The sequence below is a fragment of the Ictalurus punctatus genome, chromosome 3 (genome assembly GCF_001660625.3).
Source record: "Ictalurus punctatus breed USDA103 chromosome 3, Coco_2.0, whole genome shotgun sequence".
NCBI classification, from domain to species: domain Eukaryota; kingdom Metazoa; phylum Chordata; class Actinopteri; order Siluriformes; family Ictaluridae; genus Ictalurus; species Ictalurus punctatus.
This window is the reverse complement of record NC_030418.2, coordinates 22889846-22913300: the sequence shown is the minus strand read 5'-3', so window position 1 is coordinate 22913300 and position 23455 is coordinate 22889846. Positions and strand designations below refer to the sequence as shown.

Here is a 23455-nt window from a genome sequence, read left to right as displayed (position 1 = left end):
GGTGCTGATGCTGATGGTGTTGGAGTTGGTGTGGGTGGTGTTGGTGTGGGTGGTGATGGTGGTGGTGGCCATGGCTGTGCACGTGCCCATGCCCGTGCCCATGCCCGTGTCCAGGCTGCCTCTCTGGTACACAGCCTTGTGGGGATTTGACGCTGCAACCCTGTGGCGAGCTCATGCTGTTCTGCTGGAGCATGCTGCAGGCACCAGTATTGTTCACCACAGGGCCGGCCATCTGCTGGGACACGGCACAGCTGCTCTGTCCATGGCTGCCACCGGAGGAAAGGTTGCCATAGGAACAGCTGCTCTGGGAAGAGGCGCCAGCGCTGGCTCCTGTGGCACAAATGCTGCCACCAAGCGTGGAGTCGTAGCTGCTGGGATTCTCATAGTTCTCTGTCGTGCTTTCGATGCTTCCGAGGTCACTAAAGCCACTGTCCACTACCTGCTGGGAATGGTCAGACACAGAAGGGACATCCATCATTGGACTCGTCTCCATGTTATTATGAAGGGAGTGCACAGAGATTGTGCCTTGGTCTGGGCTAATCTGAGTGTAGCTGTTCTCTAGAATGGACACAGCCGGGCTGTTGACAGACCGCACTGACTGACTCGGGTGTGAGTGAACAGAGGACAGTGGACTGCTGTGGTCGGACTGCTGGCAGTCATCTACTGGAGTCATTTGGGGACTCTGGTCTACATGCACATATCTTTGCAGGCTGCGGCAGGCCTCCTGGGTCTCTGCACAATCCTGGAAGTGCCGCTCTTGCTCAGCCTCCTGCGTTAGGGACTGAACCGCCTGGGCAGTTTCCATGTCGATCTCTGGACAAATACTGTGGTCCTCCTTTATTGCAGGCGTCAAAGGACCAGCATCTTTTTGGTCAACATTCTGACTGCTCTCCTCCTCTTCCTCTTCCTCTTCATCGGATTCAGAGTCAGGCTGATGGTCCGAGTCCATAGGGTTGTCCTGTGTGTCCACGCAAACTAATGCGCTATCGGAGACCAGCTCTCCTGAAGACTGCGCAGGAGGATCCTGATCCTTCTCTTCATTACAAGAGTTTGCCTTGGGCTCGGAGTTATCTGGAGGCTCTTTCTCAAGTACTGGTGTAGGATCTTCCTTCCTCAACTCACCAGAATCGACATGGCCATCATCCTCATCATCTGCATCATGATCCTCCACATGAGAAGGTTCCAGTTCTTCATCCTCCTCTTCCTCATCATCGCGCTCATCGGTGGCCTGGGGCTCGCTACATTTATGCTCCTCATCTGGCTCCTGGCTTCTTTCCTGTTGTGTACTTTCAGGCGATTGTTCATCACAGTTCATAGGACCTGACGTAGTTTCTTGGCTCACAGCAGCACAAGGAGAAACGGCCACAGAATCGGGTTTATTCGCAGGCTCGTCGTCCTTGTGTTCTTCACCAGGTTCCTGTGGCTCGGTGATCATGGTGTCAGAGTGCAACTCTGGCTTCACAGACTCTGGTTCGTTTAGAAACACTGACTCTGAGCCTTCTGGAACAGAAACAGGACTGTCCACCTGCTCCTCCTCTGGTTCCTGCTCCACACTAACCATGGGCGTCTCAGGTGGTGTGTAGAGGTTGAGTTTGAATCCCATCTTTCTCTCTTTCTTTAGCCTCCATTTAGGAGGCCCTCGCTTCACTCCTTTGGGCCAGCCCTTTTTCCGCTTAACAGGTCGAGGATTGTCCTTTTTCACAGCATCTGTGTCGAGAAGATATTTTATTAATTAAGTGAAAGTCTGAGTATGCCCTGAATAAGCTTAGAGAAAGTGTGCGATTATTTCAAACAAGCCTAAAAACAGACAACAAATAATTACCTTCAACGTGCTCTCCTTCCTGATGATTTGAATGATTGTCATCTTGTCGTTCCTTCTTCCTTGGTCTACCGGGCCTGCGCACAACTGTTCTTCGGCTGCTCTCCTCCTCCTCCTCTTCTTCTTCCTCACTTACTTGCCTCCTGACGGAATGGCCGAGCTGTGGCGCAGGGCTCTCCACATCAGAGTTTTCAAAAGGCTCATCCAGCACCTCCGTTCTCTCCGAGATGGTTTCTGTGGTGACGCTGCTGTTGATGCGCACTCTCCTTCTGCCCCTTTTCCTCCGCAGAGGGCCTGCTCTCTGTGAAAAGAAATAAATCCAGTATGAGGGATTTGTTTATTAAGGCACTTTCCAGACTTTGCATCAATATCTGTCTCGGGTCGTTTGTTCACAAGTGGACAGTGAGACGGGTTGCCGGTCATTTGGTATTAGCATGCGTCTTGAATGCTCGCTCACATTAAAACAAGCCCCCAAACAACAAGCCCATTAGCAAAACTCAAAGTGTTTATAATTTAGTTGGTGGGCAGTATTTCCTAATAAAACAGTCTGGTGCTTAGTCAATAAAAGCTTTACTTTCACAGTCAAAGGCTGACTGCATGGCATGTTGTACAGCTTTTGCTCTTTCTGCTTTCACGTTTTATTTATGCAACCACACCAATGAAAAGCAGCCCTTGGCTGAAAGAGAAGGAAGTAAAAACCAAAAGTAAAACGAGAGTCGCAGACAAATTTAGTCATTGCTCAGCAGGAGTGTGGGCATGCACCGTCAGAGATCAAGCTTAAAAACAGTCCTCCCTAATCCACGCTAATGCTAGCATTGCAGGGCATTTTGAACGTCCTAGAAATTGGAACTGTTTATTTGTTTATGAATCTTACATTACTGCAAAGACATTGCTCATTAACCTGTAGAGAGGTTACATATCTTTATAAAGGAAAGCCTATCACACTTACACAGCCTACAGCTACAGAGTCTACAGGGACTGGTCCAAATATATTCCTAACAGTGTGCCTGCACTGTAGTTAAACTTTTTGCATTTCTAGAACATTTCCAACAGACCGGTGTTTCAAGCTCTTGTCTGAAAATTTATATTTTATAGTTTATACTGTGTCCCTTTATGCTATTTGACCTTATGGCTTTAATGGCAAATACTATCCAATAGTATAAATAACGTTTTCTTTAACCGTGTTGAATGATGGCTGCCAAAGTAAAAATTAATTAATTAATTAATTAATTAATTTAAAAAACGTTTAATAAAAAAAAAGCCCCTTCCACATCCAATACTGTCCAACATCAAGACCACCTTTAGAAAATGTGTCGAAATGAACAAATATTGCACAATGGTACTTTTGAATATGATGCAGTATAAAAACAATGCCATTTCTTTAAATATATTTTCACCTTTCACCGAGGTTATAAAATGGACTCGCGTTAATTATTTAAGCTTATATTGTCATACGTTTGATCTTATTGTCATGAATAACGAACAGCTATGAGAAAACTTACACAGATATGTTTATACATTAACAACCATAATGGTTATGGAGAAGTGGTCATGAGAAGACTTTGGGTAGCTGAAACATGCACAGAAAAAGCAGCCAACGAAGAACAATAAAACCTGTTTATCTTGGTCCCATGCAAAAAGCACGAATTTGCAAACACTAGTGACTAGTCAGTCTTTTGACACTGATGATGCATTGCCATTCATAGTACAAACATAACGTGGTCTGAGAGATCCGATCACAAGAGACATTTGACCGCGTTCACACCTTTATTTTTCCAATTGAATGGCCTGTGGCTCAGATACAGTGGTCTGAATGAGGGAGCTTTGCATTTAGATCCTAAGGCATGGCATTCAGAATGTGGTCACATTTCACTATGTTTGGGGCGGCTGTGGCTCGGGTGGTAGAGCGGGTTGTCCACTAATCGCAGGGTTGGCAGTTCGATTCCTGGCCCACACGACATGCAGAAGTGTCCTTGGGGAGGACACTGAACCCCAAGTTGCTCCCGATGGCAAGCTAGCTCTGCTACCATTGGTGTGTGTGTGTTTGTGTGTGTGTGTGTGTGTGTGTGTGTGTGTGAATGAGAACCAGTGTAAAGCACTGCGTAGAACCGCTAAGATTTATATATATAAAAAAAAAATAAAAAAATTTTAAAAAGCGCTATATAAGTGCAGACCCTTTACTTTGGGCTGTCCGTTTATAACGCAATCACTGAAATACCACATCTGAATGGAGACTAGGGGAGAATCCAGTAAACACACAGAGTACAAGTTAAAGAGAGATAAAGTTTGTTAGACACAATAGTCCCTAGGACGCATGGCGATTCCCCCCCAAACTGACCCCAGTGCACTCTAAACCAAAATGAAGAGGTTTGGACGAGGAGGATGCAGTTAAGGATGATGCTAAACATAGGGAAATGTGACCACATTCTGAATGGCATGCCTTAGGATCTAAATGCAAAGCTCCATCATTCAGACCACAGTATCTGAGCCACAGGGCATTCAATTGGAAAGCTCTGCCAGCATGAAACCCCAAATGAGAGCAAGCAGGACCCAGCTCACCGCACGTCCCTCAAAACATATTCTTTACTGGACTTGGCTGACTCTTAGGAGACATTCTGGGGTTTGCTAATTCTACTGCAAATATCTCAACATCGCATAAAAACAGTGTTTTGTTTTAATGAGGACACGTTTACTTGATTCACACACGCCGATCTAAAATTTCAATATTGCCTAAACATAACTGAATGGAAAACTAGACTAGCTCCTGTCAGCAAAATAAATATATGGTTTGACTATTTCCTAAATAAACAGACACAAATACTTCTCATTCCAAGGGTGTCTATTCCCAGAAAATATTTATGCCTGATCATATGAGGCAATGGTGCCTAGTCAATGCTGCAGATGGTGTATGCCGTAAAAAGCAGTGTTTAGCGACTTGCATTGGCTTGATGACGTTAACAGCATTCCCAATGATTACCTTTCGCTTGAGCCCTGGAGTAGACTGGGATCGGACTGAAGTATTGTCATCGCTGCTGCTATCTTCACTGACGTCCAAGTCCTGCTCAATGGTGCTAGTCAGCACTTGCTCTGGGTTCCGTCTGGTGTAGTTGTTACACTTGGTAAGAGGAGGTATCCTACTGCTCACCATTCGTGCTCGCTTCTCAGTGGCTGGGTCGCCGCATACTGCAAGATTCGCTTTCTAGTGTTCATAAGAAATACAAGAGGTGGTGTACATTAGCCAGTCTGCTCGGACTGCAGGGATATAGCATAATGGAGCATTTCTGCAGTAAAGCGTTTACTTCCTGATTAGTCAGATCTAAAAGAATTTATTTTTAAATGTGAATTATTTTTTTTCCCTTCTATGGAACAGCTTATGTGTAATGTAGGAGATCTGATCTGGGTCACTCAGGAAGCTCAGTAGTAGTCGTCTTCTGTGAACTCAGTTTGAACTCTCAGAACTCCAGCTGGAAACTTATTATGCAGACCAGCACAGCGAGTGACCCACAGTTATCAGCAAATTTATAATCATGATATTACACAGCTATATAACATGCACGGCTGGTTTGCACATAGTGTAGCCATACCCTTATTAATGCGTTTCAGGCAAGGTTAGTGGACCATCAAAAAATATTGTCAAACAGTCCACAGACCACACAGTAACAGCTGACCACATTGGGAACAGGCAACCGTTTATGATTTGGGGTATGGGCCAAAATATGTCCCTCTCCATGTTCGGTTTGTTATAAGAGGTAAATTTTCTACTCTGGTTCAGCATGGGGGTGTTCAAATAAAAATGCTGTTAAGCCAAGCCAGACAAAACATAATCCGAACCAGCAAAGTATTGGTTTGTTCTGAAAAACTACACTGCCACCAGTTAATGCTACACCAACAATAACAACCATGTTTAAAATAATAATAATAAAAAACCAAAAACAAAAGAGGCAACGAAGCTGATACCTACCTCTATTCCTATTCTATGCTGGCTCTCTGAAGGCTTTCTGTAGACTGATCTAGCAGGAGTCCAGACAAGACGGTCAGGGTCGACCTCATAAAGACGCGGTTTCTCTTGAAGCCTTGACATGTGGTTCTGGATCGTCTGATGCTTTCGAATGATCACAAATCTATACAAGAGAACAAACCAGTGAGAAACCAAGAGCAGAGAGAAAATTCCATGCAGTCAAAAAGAACAACACACATGGGCAATAACAGCTAGAATAAGCACAGGCTCCAGTTCACCCCAGTAGTTTAAAGGCTAGCGTTTGTGTGTTAAAATGACTTGATCTATGGACTAGACAAAAGCCTGTCAAAAACTGCGTGTGAATAAGACAGCAAGGGAGGCAAAACCTACCTGCCATCCTGCACATCAATCATGTCGAGCTGCTGGAGTGTGGTGGCAATGTCATGTGGACACATGCCTGTGGCTTTGCTCATTCCCTTGATGCTCACGCTCTTATCCGGGTGATTGTGCAGGTACTCCAGTATGACACTTTTCCAATACGCCAAGTAGGACAGACGACCCAGATCTGATAGAGGCTTCTCCGGGGACCCGGCCTGGCCCTCCCTCCTGGAGAGTAAGTAACCTGGCAAGAAATGGGCGGGGGGGATGTCAGGAAATCTGATGTCAAGACTAGTTTGACTCTATAAACAAGACATGTTGCTTCTTCTGCAGGACACAGATCTACATTTATTTCTCAAAACCTCATATACAAGTTCAATAGCTCCCCAGACACAATGCTGGCCTGCAGCAAAGAGAGAACTCCCCGGAATCAGGCTCTGGTGACTAAACAAAGAAAGATGGGCCTGATTAAACAGCTTCTTTAGCCATGATTATACATAAAGAGCTGCCCTCACGTTCTACTCTTTCATTAGTGGCCATCAACTTCATTAATGCAGCCACCTGGGAGGAGCTCTCAGAAGAGAGGCACAGAGCACTCACACCTCAGTTTTCTCCTTAGCCACCATGGAACAATTGTACACGGACATGGCACTAATAGATTAATAATAACCACTTACAGAAATTTACATTTTCCCTTTAGAAATTTCAAGAGCAACAACCAGCACTAATAAAATGTTTGATGTGGAAAGGCATTTATAGTATTCAAATTCTGTATTCAATTGCATGGCCTTTTGGCTGCATCTGTCTGCACAATGCAGAAAGATTGGTTCATAACTCATGAAATACAACAAGTAAGATTTCAGAAACAGCAACACACAAAAAATTAAATAAAAGAAAACTTACTGAAATCAATGAGGAACCTCCCAAATCCTTGCCTTTGGTACTGGGGCATGATCATTATGCACGAGACGTTGTATTTCTGCTGGCAAAGCTTTTCCTGAGGGAGAAAGAAATAGATAGTGTATGTCAGAGCACTGCCAACGCAGGCAATTCACCGCACCTGCCGCTGTCCTCGACTGAACCAAACTAAACATGCAGAGATAATGCCACTATTCTCAAATTCAGAAAAACATGCATGGACAATATTGGTCAGGGCACAGCAATAAAATGGGTTAGCGTCTCAGGGCCTCCCCAGTTGTATCATAGTATTACAATTTATATACGTCAATAACTACAGGAACATGTTCATAATTAACAAACAGCATGTATTCTAATACCTTTGAGAAGTATCCTATAAGATGGCAACCTTTTTCATCATTTCGTGATAAAACATAGAAAAGGAAAGGCTCCACGTCATAGTACAGCGTCTTATGGTCAAGAAAAAGCTTCGCAAGCAGACAGAGGTTTTGGCAGAAAATTTTGCTGATGTTTCCATCAACCTAAAGAAGACAGAAAAAGAGAGAATACGTTAACGTGACACCTTTACATGTCGCAGAATTTCAATAAGCAATAACGAGTCCACCATGAAATTACCTAATAGTTTTATTCAGGGAAAAAAAAAAAAAAAAATCATATTTTGGGATCTATGTTGAAATCAAGAAACACGCTTTATTAAAAAAGACAAGTTTTTGTTTAGTTGCAGACAAATTAGTAACGCGGTCTTAATATACGTCGAAAACCTTTCAATTTGATACCACAATTAGCAAAATATCTGAATTCAAAGACCTCACTTCAGAGATTTTTTAATTCTCAACATCTGGAAAAACGAGATGGCAAAATACTACAGGTGTTAAATTACAGATTCTAATTTATGCTGATTACAGACCCTGCAAGCCATCTATGGATTTCAGTCCATATTTAAAGAGCTTTTTAAGTGCTCACAACGTGCCTGGTTGATTAATAGCAAATGTTAACCAAAATTAGTTAATGCACGCAGATCAAGTTGCCCTCCAAGCTCTGGAAAAATGGGGGAGCCTGGCAGATCAATGCCCTTCATTTATGTATACAGGATGTAGCTCTATGCAGCATTGCTAATGAAGATTTGATTAAATTAAGATGCACACTCTTAGGAGACTGCACACCACACTGAAGATGCTCAACTGACCTCGAACACAGAAAGGTTATCCTTTCTGTAGATCTCATTAGCTGGCGGATGAAACCAGCCACACTTCTTTGAATGTCTTTGCAGAATGTCCTGGCTTTTCATGTACTTCAGACAGAACTCGCAGATATACAGCTTCTGTAATCTGAGGGAAAGTTGGAAAGTAAGTAATATAGACTCTTCTCTGTTGAACTTTTGTCCATTTAATAAAGCAGAGCAGAAGAATTACCGGGAGTATTCTGGAGGATACGGTGAAGAGTACCATGTCTGGATTTCGTATTTCCCAAACTCTATGAGCGATGGGCCGTGATCGCCGCCGCTTACAAGTTCAGTCCTCTGTTATTGGGGGGGGGGAAAACACGAACTAATTAAGCCAATAATTAAAAACATGCCTATGATACATGTTTACACAAAGACTCCATTCACCTTTGTGGTGAGCTCCTGGGTATGCTTGAACGTCTTAATGTCCTCTTCAGTTACTTGGTCATTAGACGAAGGTAGCCTTGTTTCCTGAACTTCTCTTTTTAGGCATCTCAAGGAATTTAAGACTATAATAATAAAAAAATAAAAAGATGTAAGAGAAACATTATGAAAAATAATAGAAGAAGAAGAGCAGGATGCTTTGTAAAGCATTTTGTGAAGCTGCCATGCAACATTAACCTCGTAATGGTTAATCTGAAGTGTTTTCGTGTACTTAATTTTTGGATTTAGAACTGGATTTAGAAATAACTACAAAAAGGCAACATTCATCAAAGAACATCTACAGTGGGTTTTTTTGCATTTAAAAGAATGCCTTAAAGCCGATTAGGCAAGATCACCCGCTTACCATGATTCTGGTCAGACCATGTGCCATGGTTTTGTCCATGTGCCAGGCTGCTCCTCCCGGGTGTGGGGCTGCCCCTCTGTGGGGATGCCTTAAACCTAAACCTGCCTAACAGCCTGTGCTTCTTCAGGAAGGGAGCTCGCTTAAAATGAAGTGCTGTCTTAAAGGGCCTTCCTCGCTTAGGCAGCCAGCCTGAGTCTGAGCAGGATACATGCGCTAGTTTGCTACTGAACTCTTCAATGGGCTTGTTACCATGGAGCTGCAAAGGCGTTGTGGGTGAGGAGGAAGCATCCCGGGTGGATTGGCCTCGTTTAGGTGGTGCATAGCTGGGCAGTCCCTTCTGCCGGGACTGTCCCTGAGTTGCGTAGATGTGAGACAGCCCATCAAAAAGTCCCTTCAGCTGGCTGCTGCTTGCAAGACTGCTGAGCGATGGGGCGCTCGACTGGGACGAGGAGCTCTGAGGAGAATCAGACTGATTGGGATTCAGTGACGTTGGGCTGTGTCCTGATAAAGAGCAGGGGGTAGTGAGAGCACTACATAGGGCAGTTATCCTTTGGGTGGTGCCTGTAACCGTCGAGACGGAACGAGGATCGCACAGGCGTTTCCGGTAAGTCCGTTTGTTAGGCCTGTGTGGTTCAGAAGACGTGGACGCGTCAGCACGCATGCGTCGCCCCAAGGGAGAGGGCGTGAAAAATCTCGAGAGGCCATCGATGAGACTTTTGGTTTTCTTGTTGTACGGAGGCAGTGTGGGCGAGGAAGAAGCTGGGGTGGAGGTCAGGGGAATGCCGAGGCTCAAGCGGCTCCGTGTGTCTGAGCTGTACGAGACGGTGTTGGATGTGGGTGAAGTGCAAGTTGAACTCTTAGGACCCCGACCATGTTCCCCTCTCTCACACAGCTCAAGGGTTCGTGCAGCGCCGCTGCCTGACCTGCGAGGGATGACACACAGTTAATACAACACCAAATAGACATGAACGATTAAAACAGTCCAGAAAAAAAATGCTGTTCAAAAAACGGTAGATACAAGAGTCTTTAAATAAAGACAAACAGCCCATATCAACCGAGTAACACAACAGATTAGATTCATGGCGTAATAATGTGTTGCCTGTCAGTGTTTCTCAAACTATTTGTAGCTGGAACTGGAAAAATTAATTCCACAGATATACACTACAGGTCAAAAGGTGAGAAAGACTTATTCTTCATTTTTTTCTCTCCACATTTTGGAATATCAATAATAATAAAGCCATCAAAACTCTGGAATAACACAAATGGAACTATGGGAATTATGGTTTGATAACAGATCCAAAATAATTCACTATTTTAGCATAGACACCCTTTTCCCCTAGAATTTCCAGAAATGTATTCTTGGCATTTTCTCAACTGATTTCTTGAGGAATCTCCCCGAGATGCTTTTTAAACAGTATTAAAGGAGTTCCCACCTATGCTGAACACTTACTGGCTGCGTTTTGGAATATTTCACTCCGAGTAATCCATTAAAAACATATATATTTTTTTGTAAATAAAATGTTAGATTTCTACTGAAAGAAATGAATGTGTTGGCAGAGTTATATTTTTGACTACAACACCAATTTCAAACATTTAAATCATACATCTTCAGATCAAAAGATTTTTTTAGATCATAAGAAACGTTTCAGTCAAGTGTCTCCAAACTTTTGACTGGAAGTGTACTTAGTACAGATTTATTTTTAAACATTATTTAACACACACACACACACACACACACACACACACACGTGTCTATTTATTAGAGAGCTTTCTGTTCCTGAACTTTCCACTGACATTTATGGGCTAACTTCTCTTACTATTTTTCAGAACTGTAAATATAAAAACACACAAAGACACGCACACGGACCACCCAGCTATGCTTCACCGACCAACGGGGGGTCCCTGGGCCCCACTTTGATAACTATGGGTCTACATAGTACTACTGCTCCATGAGCTGATTCGCACTGGGTGCTTCAAGTGCAACTGTCATCATACCCTCTGAGGCTCGGTGCGCGCGCACACGCACGCGCGCACACACACACACACACACACACACACACACACACACACCAGTTAAAAATAGAACAGAATAAAATGCCCTTGGCTAAGAGTACACCCTTAACAACCTATAACTAAAGATGGTGTCCTGAGAGCGCTGGAGAAACGAACGTGGTGGAAAAAGGCTTTTTATCTACAAGAAAAAGGTCACAGATCAGCAAGAAGGAAAACACAAGGAGTTATAACCCTAAGCATCAAAACTAAGAACAAAAGCAAAGCAAAGTGAGAGAAATATTTTATCATACATTATTTGATGCACGAGATTTTTCCTCGGCCTTCCTGGCTTTGCATATCGCCTCCTGATCTGGGCTGCTGTTTTGTGCAGCAGTCGTTTTTCCTCCTGCTCCTTCGGCCTGCATACTTGGCAGATCCACATTCCTAGGGGAAAGCCAGAAAAGAAAACGGAGGCGGGAGAAAGACAAAAGGAAAAAATTAAGAGAGCAGGCTTTTAGTTAAAGATCATAATTACTGAAGCAATTCTTGAAACAAAAGAAGAAAAATATGCACTGCTGACCCATGGATTAATTTCTTTTTCTATGAGGAAGTTAATAAGTAGCACAACAATAAGAATATTTTTATATTCAGCCAACTTGTCATTAATATGAAACAGTTGGTCTGAATCTACAGAAGGAAAACTGCTGCCGGTTGAAAAGAGACTATGTGGGAATAAGAGAAGGGGGGAAAAAAAAAAGCAACATCAGGAAGGCCATAGTTCATTCTTATTTAGCCAGAAAGCTGTGTGTAAACTGGTACTTTTAAACAGCTTTACAGCCTGAATGTGAATGCACTCACTTAGCAGAACAAGCTGTGGGAGTGCAGAACTCGAAACATATCAGGCATGATTAATGTTTTGATGCTATCTACTTGATGCAAAACGGGCAATTTGGAGAAAAAGTCTCTCGTACCTTTTGGCATTCTGCAGAGCGGTGGGTCGCAACACTCCATATGAAACCCCCGATCACAGGAGTCACAGAACAGCATCTCATCCTACAGACAATGACAGACGAGCTCAAACTAAAACAACTGGCGATTTACTGATATAAAAGAAATACTAATAATTAGTCTGGCATGACCGGGAGCATAAACACACTTACAGCATTTTTCCCCTGAACTTGACAGGAACTGCACGTTTTACATTCGATGCATTGCCATCGTAACGCCTTGACATTTGCAGTCAGATCGGTTGAAAACTTCAGACAAGATGGATGGCCTGCGGGAAGAAAGACACAAGCACTTCAGTACAAGTAGCCAAATTTAATGAAGTCTTATTTCATTACAAATGAGACTTGCATTTGGCAGAAGACCAAAAAGGGACTCTCATGCATTTCAATAGATTGAAAGTCTCCAGAAAGAGTCACATCACTTGTGTCAAAATTAATCAGGCCCAAACCTGAAACGGCACCGGGTCAGACTGGTCGAAGATCACCTTAAATATTTGCACATGAATAAACAACGCTGTGTGTGTGTGAAGCCTCGGCAAGACTGGTGTGCAAATGCACAGTATTATCAAACACTTCTGAGTAGGTAATTAAAGATAATTTGATCTTAACGAGGCAGAAACATTGTGCACACACAACGTAATGGCAATCAATCCATTACAGTCATGTAAAGGCATGTCTGCCTCGATCTCAAAGGACCGCAGGCCAGCTGTGTTTTACAGTGTGAACGGATTTTCCGTACTTTCAGGAACAGTCATTGCAAACCTCCCATGCTGCTCAGTCAAACCCAGCCATAAACAAAAAAAATTTGTCACAAGAAGCATGAGTCCTCAAGGCTTTTCAAAAATGATCGTCGATGCAAATTACAACAGGAAAAAAAAAAGACCAGGTGGTTTATCAGGCAGCAACCTGGCAATTCTGATCCTGAGGAAAAAAAACTAAGTCGTGCAATCTACCATAATGGCATGGAAAAACATCTTGACTACCAAAACGCGTTTCCTTCACCCACCAGTAATGACAGTAAAAGATCACTGTCGCGGCTTGTCGTAATCAAAAACCTATTTAAAAAAAAAGGTCTTACCACTGCTCCCACAGTCTGCACATGACAGCAGTTCTTCTGGCGTCTTATCTCGATTAGACTCCTTTGTGCCCAAACAGAAGCTGCATATAGGTATCGGGTCAGCACGAGGCTAGAAACAAAAGACAAGAAGAAATGCAGTTAACACTTATTTATTCAGGGTTCTTTTCACATTTCAAAAAGCTTCAGGAAATTATGCAAGCAGTACATTTTTACACACACACACACACACACCTTTCAGAAAATCTGTTAAAACATAACGGCAAATGAGCTCTGGGAGATACTGAAAATGTCAAATGTCAAAGCTGGAGCGCAATTTAAATTCTCATGTAAAGCAGAAGCGTATTCATGCCTCATAACAGTCAAAATCAACCAGCTGCTATATTCTGGGAATTGAACTCTATAGCTGCAGAGCTGTACATATGAAGACGATGAATAATAATGGTATGGTGATAGTTATGCTACGTTGAAAAGCAACACTATTTATAAAAAATTATTCTGCCCATAATGGCAACACCACAAAGGTGAACAGTCATCACTGAGAGATAAAGATGTCAAAAACACAAAGGTGATGAAACTACTGAACAGTAACATCAGCATCCTACAATGTTTGAAGAAGAGACAAAAAAAAGCCCATAAAGCAAAGTTTCAACACAAAGCTGTAAACTCGGTGTTGCCGGCTTGTTAGTATTTTTAGAATGAGGTAGCTAGCGGCATCGTAAGCTTTTAAATGTTGGAGGTTTAGCGTAACGTGAGCACCTGTGTGAGGTTTTGAGTATTTTGTGCACCTGTGGAAGATATCCTGCAGTTTTTGTGAAGATTGAGTCATGAGTTCTGAGCGTGTAGTCAGGTGACAAGATTTCACTCCTCGTACAGTGTTCTGAACACTTGCCGGCTAGAACAGGTGTTATGGGCCAGTGTTTATATTCTAAACAAAATATAAATTTGCACTCTGAAAGACATCAATCACAGCTAGTTTCATTCAGAACGTTTCATTACAATAAATATACTTTGGTTAGTATAACGTTACGGTGTTATAAATGGCACCAATAATCGCACCAGTAACGAAGTGCTTAAGGGTTAAGCACAGTTCAGAGGGGGGAAAAAATGTCTAATGTTTTCATTTCTTTGCTAGCCCATTACACTATGCATAGCACCACCAAGGTATTACAGAATGTTCAATTGGGTGCTAAAACAAAACCAACTTTTTGGCCCTTCACATAGTCTCAAACTCTTTCTTCCCCAACCATTTTGCATTCCAGCAAAAAGAATAATACAAGTTTACACCAGCCTGAGGACCAGTCAGGCGGGGGGGTGGGGATGTGGGGGGTGGGGTGGTTGCATCTCTTGTGACATAGTGTCACAAGTTGAGAGAAAACATTTAGTTCATTCTCTCCCAGAAGGCTTTTCAACAAGAGTCACTCTGATCCATCAGGGGACTATAAATGAGATACAGATCAGGCATCAGAATTACACACCACCAAGTCTAATGCGGGGCTGCCATCTCTGGAGATCCAGACAGCCTCAGCTTCCTGCTGTGCAGCATTTAGCCTATGAATATCAACTGTGTTCTGGTGAGAGATCTGTTGAGAGTAATGCAAGCCTAATTGTTTTATGCAACAGGCAACCAACCCCCTCAGAGATCTATTAATAAACCTGGCGGATCATCCATTTTCAGATGGGTTATGAATAACAGGGCTGGTTTTCATTCAAGTGACAGTCGAGGAGATGTAATCAATGCTCCCTCAATGGGACATGCCCTACTTCATACAAGTGAAGGGTGTTTAGTCGACACAAATTAATCTTTATTCATTGATGTAAAAAGCTTAACCCTCCCCATGGGCTGGCATGAACAAAAATACACACTAAATAAACCCACCACGCACATTACACATAACCTCACCTGCACGCCTTTCATTATAAACACTTAACATTCAGCCAAAATTGGCTTTAGGGTAAAATTTGGGGTTGAAAAGCACCGATATTTCCTTTTATTTTAACGACTATATCATATAGCATTTTACAAAGCTTGTCGATTTCTAAAGACAATCTTAAACAAAAACAGTAAATAAAATACCCCATGCTCTCCTGCACTACTCACTGTGTTCATAAAGCAGCAACAACTTGCATTTTAATGAACTACCCAGAGATTTGGACTGGAAATATCCAGTAGGGCAACCCTAAAAAAGTTCTTTAACCTGCATCTTTCACTAGATTTGGACTACACATTTAACGCACACAGATTGTGTGTAAAAGCAGCCTTCTTAGCATGCAAAAAGCATTTGTGAAATATAAATGTTTCCCTAGACAAAGCCCAGTAAGAGCCATCGACATGAGGGGGCCCAAAACAAGATTGTTATTCTTGGCCTAAAATGATAAACAAGTAGGATCAGATGGGGATAAAAGGAAGGGAAAATAAACTATACCACAGAATATGTACAAAAAGTCTCAAAAGAGCAGTCACAATCAATATGAATGAAGACAAACTATTTAAAAAAAATTACAAAACATTACAGCGGTTAGGTTGAAGGATGTGCATAAATACCATTTTATACTAGAACAGCTTACACGTGTCAAAATACGGATGGAGTGGAGCGTTCGTTTGTGTGAAATCTCGCACTCGTTTAAGAAATTATAATGTGTCAATACCGGTAGTGGTATGTGAAATTAAACACCATAAAGTTGGGTAGTCCAATAAGACTTCTGACGTATCGATCCTTCATGAATGCATTTTAAACACGAGCGCACGCTGCTAGTTGCTGAACTAGGGATGTCACGAGAAGCGATACTACGGTACCAAGTTGGTACCGACATTCTAAAAACGTGATGGTACTCGTTTTTCTGCAGTAGCGTAGGTACCATTGGTAATGAATAATCTACTTCCTACTGGGCCACCATGCATCGCCATTCAGCCCGTATCCCGTCAGCAAAATGTAGCCTAATGTCGCTTAACATTTGAATAATTATTATGGTGTTAATGAATCTTTTTGACCTCCCACCATATCAGTGAATTTAAAGTAATGCTTGCATTAAGAGTATAAGGGGTGTGTGTTTAGGAGTGCACCTTAGCACTTGTAGTCTCCCCTATTTTATTAGTCATTGTCAGACAGTGTTTGATAACTACAGTCTCTCTCTCTCTCTGAGGAGGAGGAGTTGGAGGATGTCCTCCAGGAGAGTTGTTGGTTTTATACCACACCATGGTATCGAGCATCATGTACTTTTGGTGGTATCGGTACCGACTATTAGATTTTTGATATCGTGACATCCCTACGCTGAACTATAGCTCGCGCCGTTTAGACTATTGACAAACTGCCGAATACAGCATGAACACAGTATTTTGTAGCGTTTCCAGGTAGAAACCATGTCAACCATGATACCTCAAAAACGCAACACTGATTAAGATGATCTTTACTTCATACAAAGGCCCAAGACACAGTCTTCCTAGCAGAAATGACTTCAGCACTAAGTAATAAACGCTCTCTATTGCAAATAAAAAGGTAGATGCTGTGAGGAGCCATCTGAACAAGGCTGGCTACTTTTCCTCTAATTTATCTTCTTCCCGGGTGTCTGAGAGCGACAAGATTGAGAGATTATTACCTTAGATTTCTACATTTTAGAGAGTGACTATACAGGAAAGAACAACTCTCAACGAAGGGGTGCCAGTATACCAGTAGAAATGAGGCACATCTGAAAATGGGAAATATTCTTAGATAGTACAATAAACAACCAAATACTATTTCTAACTACGGCTGAAACAAGGGATTATTGTTTGTTTATTTATTTATTTTTAGAAGCGATTAAACATTTTTGTTAATCAAATAATCTAACAATTATTTCCTGTTGCAGTAACCAAAAAAAAAAAAGACCAAATTAAAATACAAATGAGCTATTGGTAATTTTACATAATGGCCCCATCTCTTTGCCAGTACTGTACTAAATCCATAGCCTACACACAAACATGCTAACTAATCAACAATGTGAACAAAATTAAACACATTTAAGTGAAACAGTGGCATAGAAAAGTCATAGTTTAATAACGTCATTTTAATCATGGTATGGTCAAAATCATAAAAACATCAAGCTCTTCAGCATGAAATATTTATGCAAGATCGCACAAGCAACACTGTAACTTTCTAATATCTAGTCTAGCAACACTGTAACTTTCTAATATCTAGTCTAGCAACTATGGTTTACTATTAAATCACTAAGTAAGAGCGTTGGTTTTAAACGTCCGTGCACCACTGAGGCCACGGCACGGCATTCTACTTGTACTGCGCGTAGAAAAACTCCTTACACTTTAACGTTTTAGGTCTTGCCTTCAATGACTACCCCTCACTCACGTCGCTCAAGTTGTGTCTGTGCGACATGTGATTGCTGCATCAGGCATTGTGGTGTTTTACTCTTACACTGACCGTAAATGAAGATTGCAGAGCAAAGAGACAGAGAACACGGCTGACTATTTAATAACAACATTCCCTCATTTTCCCTGAAAGACGGAAGCATGGCTCAATCATTTTTATCGGTCACACTGTGTGTGCGCGTGTTCACCTCGATTAACCTTTTTGCCTGCGTTTGATCTGGTCGCCTCTGGCTAGTTATAATGTGAGAAACCGATGCGATGCAAGTTAAATTGTTAGTCTGTTTCTTGAGTCTATTCAAAAGGAAAATGTATCTTAACAGTGTTTAAAGGCATAGCTCTTTACATTTGTGATAACAGTCCTGCGCATATGGTGCAAATAAACAACAGAAAACCTGTAGGAACTTTGCCAGTAATAGAACACCTAAAGTATGACATTTCCTATGGAACGCAAACTATACCAGGACAACAAATGGGAAAACTGTAAGACCTTCATACCCATCTTTTTCATATACTGTGTCAATTGGGTGACAATTACATGCTCCGTGAATATGTAATCCAACAGTCTTTTCTCAAAGGCACAGGGAACTCAACAACTAGGTCATGTTTGGTGTCACACACGTTGTAAAATGAATCCTGCTTGCACCACCCCAGGTTTCCACCACCACTTAATGTACCCATGAACACATGAAATTAAAATGGAAGATTTATGGATTTTAGTACAACTTTGTTAGCCTTAGGTTATCTAGAGGCTAGTGTGCTCAAACAATGACATTCGCATGTAGAAGACCTGTGCATGCAAAATCTACAGTCGCTCTCTTCCACCGATACGGATCAACAATTTTGATGACATCACTCTACACTTCAGATTCTGTCTCGTTAGATTTTCTGTCCAATCAAAAGCTCTCTAGAAGTGTATCGCCCCCAAAAATGATCAAAATCGCCTTGCCGACGTGGCAGTTACTGAGTGAGAGAAATCATATCAGTAAGCATAGGTCAAAAATGTGTCTTTGGCTGTTCGAACGTAAATGTTTTATTCAGTTTTCCAACTGCAAATTGTTTAAGAAGGAAATTGCTTGAATTCATTCTCGTTGAAGAAGTAGGTATTTGTGACAGGCAGGCTCGAATCCATGATACTAACTATCAAGCACGGCTTAGCCCGGGCTGTGAGGTAAGCTAAATGCTATTGACCATTTAAACAACAACCAATCAGCAGCACTGGATGAGGAGGGACAGGAACACCAACCTGCCACAGCACACATTACAAAGTCCATAAACTCACAAACATCGGCGAGATGGACTTTTTTCCATCCACCTAGATATCTGATCATAGGAGTCGGTGTTTTCAACTCTTAATTCTGTCCGATTTCGCCTGGATCTCAGCCACGTCTCTACTGCTGCAAGACAGACACAGAAAAACTTCGGCCCTTTGTGAAGCACTGTGCAACTGTTCTTACAAAGTAACAAAGTCCATGATCCCAGGAAAAAGCTAGCTAAACTACGGTTACGGTTGGACCTTCTGCGTGATTTGCGCTGAAAGCTGCCGTAGACAGAATCACAAGCCTTCCTCCACGATCCCTGGAGAAACAGATGCATCGCTACGCCTAGAAGTTCAGCAGGATCTCTGCTGCGTTGTGCCTCACTGAGGACGCTTTCTCTGCGATCCTCCACTGATGCAACAGCTGACTAGACTGAAGTGCCTTCACAGTTCAGAACCACCATCGAGACGTCATCAGAGCCTAATGATAAAGCTACCCGACGTACCTTCTTAAACTACTGGCAGGGACATTTAGCCGGAATATTACTACGGTAAGTAGATCCACTCTTTTGCCCATTTCAGATAAGTTCTTAACAGTGTATCTGCCTTTAAGCTTCATTCCACTCATTATCCAACGGTCCATCAATTACTTCCACTGCATTTATACACATTTTACATTACCATATATTTTGCATAATATATTAATCCACACCTTTCTTATGACTAACTATGTTTTACATCTGCTTGATTTTCACTCGTCAAAAACGAACAAATTACTGTTTCTAATCTCGGTGATACAACCACCATTAAGTCGTTTCTCATACGACAGATTATTTTGTCCATTGGACTGGTGCCCCATTTGATAGATTTATTATAATTAAACTTTATAATAATTTCAAATTGAATAGTAATAATTTACCCACATTATATACCCTATAGCACACAACCCACAACAGCTTCAGCAACACGTTACACTCGACATATAAATAAAGGCCTGTGAGCGTTCCCCTTAGGTTTTTGTTGTTAGTTAAGTAAAGAACGCAGGGACAATAAAAAGCCATGCAGATATATTTTCATAAAATCAACATGGTCAGTTTGGTCAACTAAATCAGCTCAGCCCTAGTTCCTATTCATGGTTTAGCAGCACTACGAAAGCAACTTTAGCATTTCAGTGAGCAGGCTATTCCGTTTCAGGCATCACATCAAACCAACGATCTCCGATCCACGCAGCAATCACAAACTGAAGAGCTGTTTAGGGGGAAAATGGTGCATCATTGATTTTTACATTGGTCTATTATTAAACCCAAGCTTTTATAACGACACTACAGAAGAGAAGGAAGATTTCACAGCTGCTGCACTGAAGAGGGAATTAAAGCAGAGGTCTGAACACTATGAATACAGAAGTCTGATAACTAATGATGGAGACAGACACGCAGCCCTTGGTGCTAACAACTGCTGGACGTTCATACACAGTGCAAACTTCACAAAAAGACCAAAAAGAGGAAAGCGGTGACGGGGCATATTGAATGAATAGTAGCACTACATACTGTGGCTTTATTAGACACTGATGCGAGAAACTGATCTGGTGGCAAACAAATGTGAGACGTGATCCATATGTTTATTGTTTGAGATGTACATAAAAGTCTTCATGGAAACTTCTTTCAAACCAACACAGGAAAACTTAAGTGACCGCAGGCTGCGTCAGGAAGTGACATTATTACATAAAGAATTTAACAGAAATGGAAACGATCTGCAGGCAGAAAAGTGCAGAAATATTTAACCTATTGTTGTCATGTTGTCTAGTTAAGCGGGTTTTCTCCCGGCCACCTCAGACTGCTTCTAACTGACCTGGGCTCAATTAGTAAAGAGCTGCGGAGCTTATGCTGCTCTTCATCAGGAGCCGAAATAGTTCCTCTGCCGTGAGAGCCACGATTTTGTCCTGGTATACGTGTTGCTTTAGATTTTTCCCAGGGCCTCCCTGACATTAGTTTGTGCCCATACGCTAGTAATGTGACTTTGCCTCCACTCTGTGGAGCAATCGAAGGGAATGGCAGTTTATTTTACACAGATCGTTGAAAGAAATATTCTTCGTTAGTAGTACGTCCAGGAACGGCATGAAACCCCACAGACGTAATGAACTCTTACGCTATACGTGCAAAAATACATCCTGCACATTCAGACCTCTGGGTCGGGGCCGATTCCCAGTCCCGTGCCTTCACGGACTTCCTCTTGGTAACCATGACGATTCTTTGCACACGTCTGTTGCTAAGTTATGCGAGACCTCAAAGCAGGCTGCCATCTTGCTTTTAAGACAAGTCGTGTCCTGTCGTACTGAGGTATCTTCTGTATTGTCTCAGCAAACACTGAAGGCTTTCATAGCATGGCGTACGTCAGTGGATCCATCTCTACATATCTTTATAAAATCTCTAGAGAGCAAAACTTTTGTGACAGGAATACGGATAAGGAGCTTCCTGAGCATGAGTGAAAAACAAAAACAGACCTGTTTAAAGACTTTAATGCCATTTTAACAGTTCAGTCCATTTCAATAGCAGGATGTTATGCCTTGTTGGTTAAATGTCTTAAAAGTAAACATTCGCAAGCTCGGTCATGTCGAGAAACACTTTAAGGCAGACGTAGAGACAACTTTCTATGCTGGCCATCAAGAACAATCAAAAAGGTATGAAAGGTGGGGGAACGAATGCATTGGGGCAAGCTCTTAAGACAGGTTTTATTTAGGTTTTGAATAGGGCTCTACATCATGAATGATCTGCTTACGTTTGCTCTTGATTTCTTTTTAAAAATATGAGTAAAATTTGGATTTAGGAGTACAAGTACAAAAGTCCAAAATTTGACCCGTGTAGTATACCACTGACATTTACTTGAGAAACACATTTCAGGTTGATTAAAAAGCTTTTCACACAGCAGATGGCTCTACACTCTGCCCGTCTCTCCGTGCTCAGCGAATGAAAAGTCAGCGGATATGCTGGCTACGATACATTCGTAATGGTGGCTTAATCAATGTCTGAGAAAGGTTACTCCTCATAGGAGTATTTTTTGCTCCTGCAGCAGCCAAATATTTCCACAAAGTTAGCAGAGGTTAGAAACGTTGGGCAACGCCGAGGCCATGTTGCAACTTCAAAAGATCTTTTGTGGGGGGTTTGGAGACTTGCTGTCATTAAGTTTTGTTGTGGGTGCAAACATCTCAGGCTTTATAACAGTTGTTGCGAGATTCTGGTGGAACATGCGATTTTGCATTATTCAGTGAACTGATTGAATCAGGTCTCTTTGCCACATTAAATAGCTACTGAGTGGGGGGGGGGGGGTTTAAAATAAATAGATAGATAGATAGATAGATAGATATAGATATATAAATAAATAAAGCTCACAGCTGCCAAAACGTAAAGAATCTATAAGCTACTACTACTAATGCAACATTGTAGACAATGTGAAAATAACACAGTAAAAATCATTTATTAAACATTTTAAACAAAATATCAGCTAGCTGATCCAGGTGCAAGTATTTTAGGGCACTTATTCAAAAACAAGTTAAAAAGTGAAAGTTTCATGGGTATGCATTCACTGGTTTTTCTGTGTGCTCCATGGCAAAAAAAACAAAACAACAAACAAACCAAAACCCTTACCATACAACTCTAAACTCAGGAACACACACACACACACACACACACACACACACACACACACACACACACACACACACACACACACACACTCTTCAGAGAGTATTTTTTAAATACCTACACTCATATGAAACTTCTCTACAGAATGTGTAATATGTATTGACTCCCTTATCAGCTGCTCTAAAACAGCCATTACGAGCAGGTTTAGAGTGAACTGGTTTTCATACTTTGCTCAGTTCAGTGTATGTCCCAAATGTGTACAACCCCAAATCTGAAAAAGTTGGGACAGTACGGAAAATGCATAAAAACAAAAAGTCATTTGAAAATTCAATTCACCCTGTACTGTACTGAAAACACATTAATGTTTTAATTTGTGAATTTAATTTATTTTTGAAAATATACACTCATTTCAAATCTGAAGAATGCAACACACTTGATACAAAAAAGTTGGGACAGTTGACTGTTTACCACTGTGTAGCATCATCTTTTCTTTTAATAACACTTTAGTGTTTGGGAATGAATACACCAGTTGGTTAAGTTTAGCAAGCGAAATTTTCCCCCATTTATCCTTTATGCATTTCTTCAGCTGCAAAACTGTACAAGGCAACAAAGGCCTTGTTTTGAGCTTCATAATGCGCCACACATTCTCAATCGGAGACAGGTCAGAACTGCAGGCAGGCCATGCTAGCACCCGAACTCTCTGCTTACACAACCATGCGCTTGTAATCCGGGCAGAATGTGGTTCGGCGTTGTCCTGCTCTGGATGGCAGCAGATGTTGCTCCAAAATGTGTACATATGTTTATGCATTAATGTTGCCCTCACAGATGTGCAAGTTACAAACGCCATGGGCACGGACACACCCCCTTACCATGACAGACACTGGCTTTTGGACCTGATGCTGATAACAGCTTGGATGGTCCTTTTCCCCTTTGGCCCGGAAAACATGACGTCTGTTTTGTCCAAAAACTATTTGAAAGGGAAAGTGGTAGCTCAGTGGTCAAGATGTTGATTGGCAGGTTGCGAGTTCAAATCCCAGCACTGCCAA

The 23455-nt window shown here is 41.9% G+C and overlaps 1 protein-coding gene across 1 annotated transcript in view; it reads right to left on the bottom strand.

The window, feature by feature from the left end:
• The window catches only part of kat6b (K(lysine) acetyltransferase 6B), a 39417-nt gene that overhangs the window by 2216 nt on the left and 13746 nt on the right, over positions 1–23455 (bottom strand). Inside the window, 16 exon segments of the mRNA XM_017464127.3 lie at positions 1–104; positions 107–1707; positions 1823–2120; positions 4797–5018; positions 5781–5940; positions 6168–6399; positions 7059–7152; positions 7433–7594; positions 8260–8401; positions 8486–8592; positions 8683–8804; positions 9083–10005; positions 11386–11518; positions 12046–12127; positions 12235–12350; positions 13160–13268. Coding sequence (XP_017319616.2) covers positions 1–104; positions 107–1707; positions 1823–2120; positions 4797–5018; positions 5781–5940; positions 6168–6399; positions 7059–7152; positions 7433–7594; positions 8260–8401; positions 8486–8592; positions 8683–8804; positions 9083–10005; positions 11386–11518; positions 12046–12127; positions 12235–12350; positions 13160–13268 — 4607 coding nt within the window.